Source organism: Phaseolus vulgaris, chromosome 10 (genome assembly GCF_000499845.2).
Source record: "Phaseolus vulgaris cultivar G19833 chromosome 10, P. vulgaris v2.0, whole genome shotgun sequence".
NCBI lineage: Eukaryota > Viridiplantae > Streptophyta > Magnoliopsida > Fabales > Fabaceae > Phaseolus > Phaseolus vulgaris.
Window position 1 is genome coordinate 32,522,077 of NC_023750.2, and position 1,709 is coordinate 32,523,785.

The 1,709-nt window shown below is 52.8% G+C and overlaps 1 protein-coding gene across 1 annotated transcript; it reads right to left on the bottom strand.

Annotated features, from left to right (window-relative positions):
* Positions 1-526: 526 nt before the first annotated feature.
* LOC137817929 (uncharacterized) lies at positions 527-1,444 on the bottom strand. Its single transcript, XM_068621153.1, has one exon. The coding sequence runs from the start codon at positions 1,442-1,444 to the stop codon at positions 527-529; it is 918 nt and encodes a 305-aa protein (XP_068477254.1).
* Positions 1,445-1,709: the final 265 nt, after the last annotated feature.

Here is a 1,709-nt window from a genome sequence, read left to right on the forward strand (position 1 = left end):
GACCAAAACATGACGTCTGCAGAACTGCCTTGGTCGACGAGAACCCTATGTACCTTTCTTCCCGTTGTGATTATTGAAATGACCACGGGGTCATTATCGTGTGGGACGACATCCCGTAGGTCAGCCCTTGTGAAAACGAGGTCTGACTCCCATGGGTCATCTGGATATTCCTCAGTCACTGGACTTACTGACCTCACATATTTCTTACGTTGAGAGGCAGTGGGTCCTCCTCCGGAAAAGCCGCTAGAAATGGTGTGTACTTCTCCGTGAGTCGGCATTTCGTGCGCTTGACCTTCCTCTGGTGTCGCAGTGGCTGTGGTTGTAGTGGACCCAACGAGATAATCTTTTAGGAAACCTTTCTTCACAAGCTCATCCAACTGGTAGCCCAACGCTAAGCAGTTGTTAATATGGTGCCCGAATGCCTCGTGAAATTTGCACCATGATTCTTTGTGAGGTCACAACACTTTGTCAGACTTCACCGGTGGCCTCAACCTGTCGGCTATGTTGGGCACAATGATGAGGTCATTCAGTTCCACCACAAAATTGTGCTTAGAGGTCTATTTCCCTCTCTCCTTCCTTCCGCTCGACCCCTAGGCTGGGTCCTCCTTGCCTCGTAGGGGCGCTTCCTATCTTGGTTCTTTCTTTCTGTGGCGGCTTCATGGACCCTAGCAGGCTGTGTGCGCATTTGTGCTCTTGGGCGTGTGGGTGCAGCAGTTGTGCACTTCTCGTACGCCTCACCCTCAGAGGCAATGTGTTCTACCGCCCGACGCCTCACCTCAGCAAAGGTCTTGGGGCGGCTGCGATTGAGTGACTTGCTGAAAGATCGAGGACACACCCTTTTCTTGAATGCGTACACGATCATGGGTTCGTCTGTGGTACCCACCTTCACCACCTGAGCCCCGAAGCAGCTTATGTACTCTTTCAGGGTCTCACCTTGATACTGCTTTACGTCGAATAGGTCGTATGAAACTGGGGCTGGGGCCCTGTTGGCCAGATACTGCTCTCTAAATAGCCGGGAGAGATGCGTGAAAGACGTGAGGTGACCCTCTGGGAGGCTGATGAACCAATCCATGGCCATCCAAGTCAAAGTGCTCATGAAGAGCTTGCACCTTACGGCATCAGAACCGCCTACCAGCATCATCTGCATGTGGAACGCAGTGAGGTGTGCCTCAGGGTTCTCCATCTTCGCGAAGGTTACTATGGGCCCTGTGAAAGAGTTGGGGATTGCGGCCTCTAGGATCGCCTGTGAGAATGGCATTGAGAATTCTCTGGGTGGGGTGGCAGTCTCAGGTTCGTCTACGTCGCGCCATCTGCGGCGTAATTCCTCGTTGGCGCGGTGGAGCTCATCGTTTCTCGCCTGAGATGCGGTGAGATCCGCATGCATGCGCTCTTGCTCCACTTTTGATGCTGCCATTGCTTCTTGCAGCCCTTGCATCATGCCCATGAGTTATTGCATGGTCATCTCTTCATTCCTAGCGCGTGCGGGTCGCATGTTCGTGGTTTCTAGAAGCCTTCTTGACTATCGTGCGATTTTGAGAACTGGAACTGGGTTGGAAACTACAAAACTGTGTAATGGGACTGATGTTTTATATCGGCCCCACGGTGGGCGCCAAATGTTCCCGCCGGTTGACCAAGGTCGTCTTCGTGCGTGGCTTGTCCTCGCGAGCTAGGGCACCTTCGTTTTGCTCCGTTTGTGAGTACCTGAAAAG

Coding starts and splice junctions, on each gene's coding strand:
- LOC137817929 (XM_068621153.1), bottom strand. CDS start 1,444: ATGGGCATGATGCAAGGGCTGCAAGAAGCAATGGCAGCATCAAAAGTG.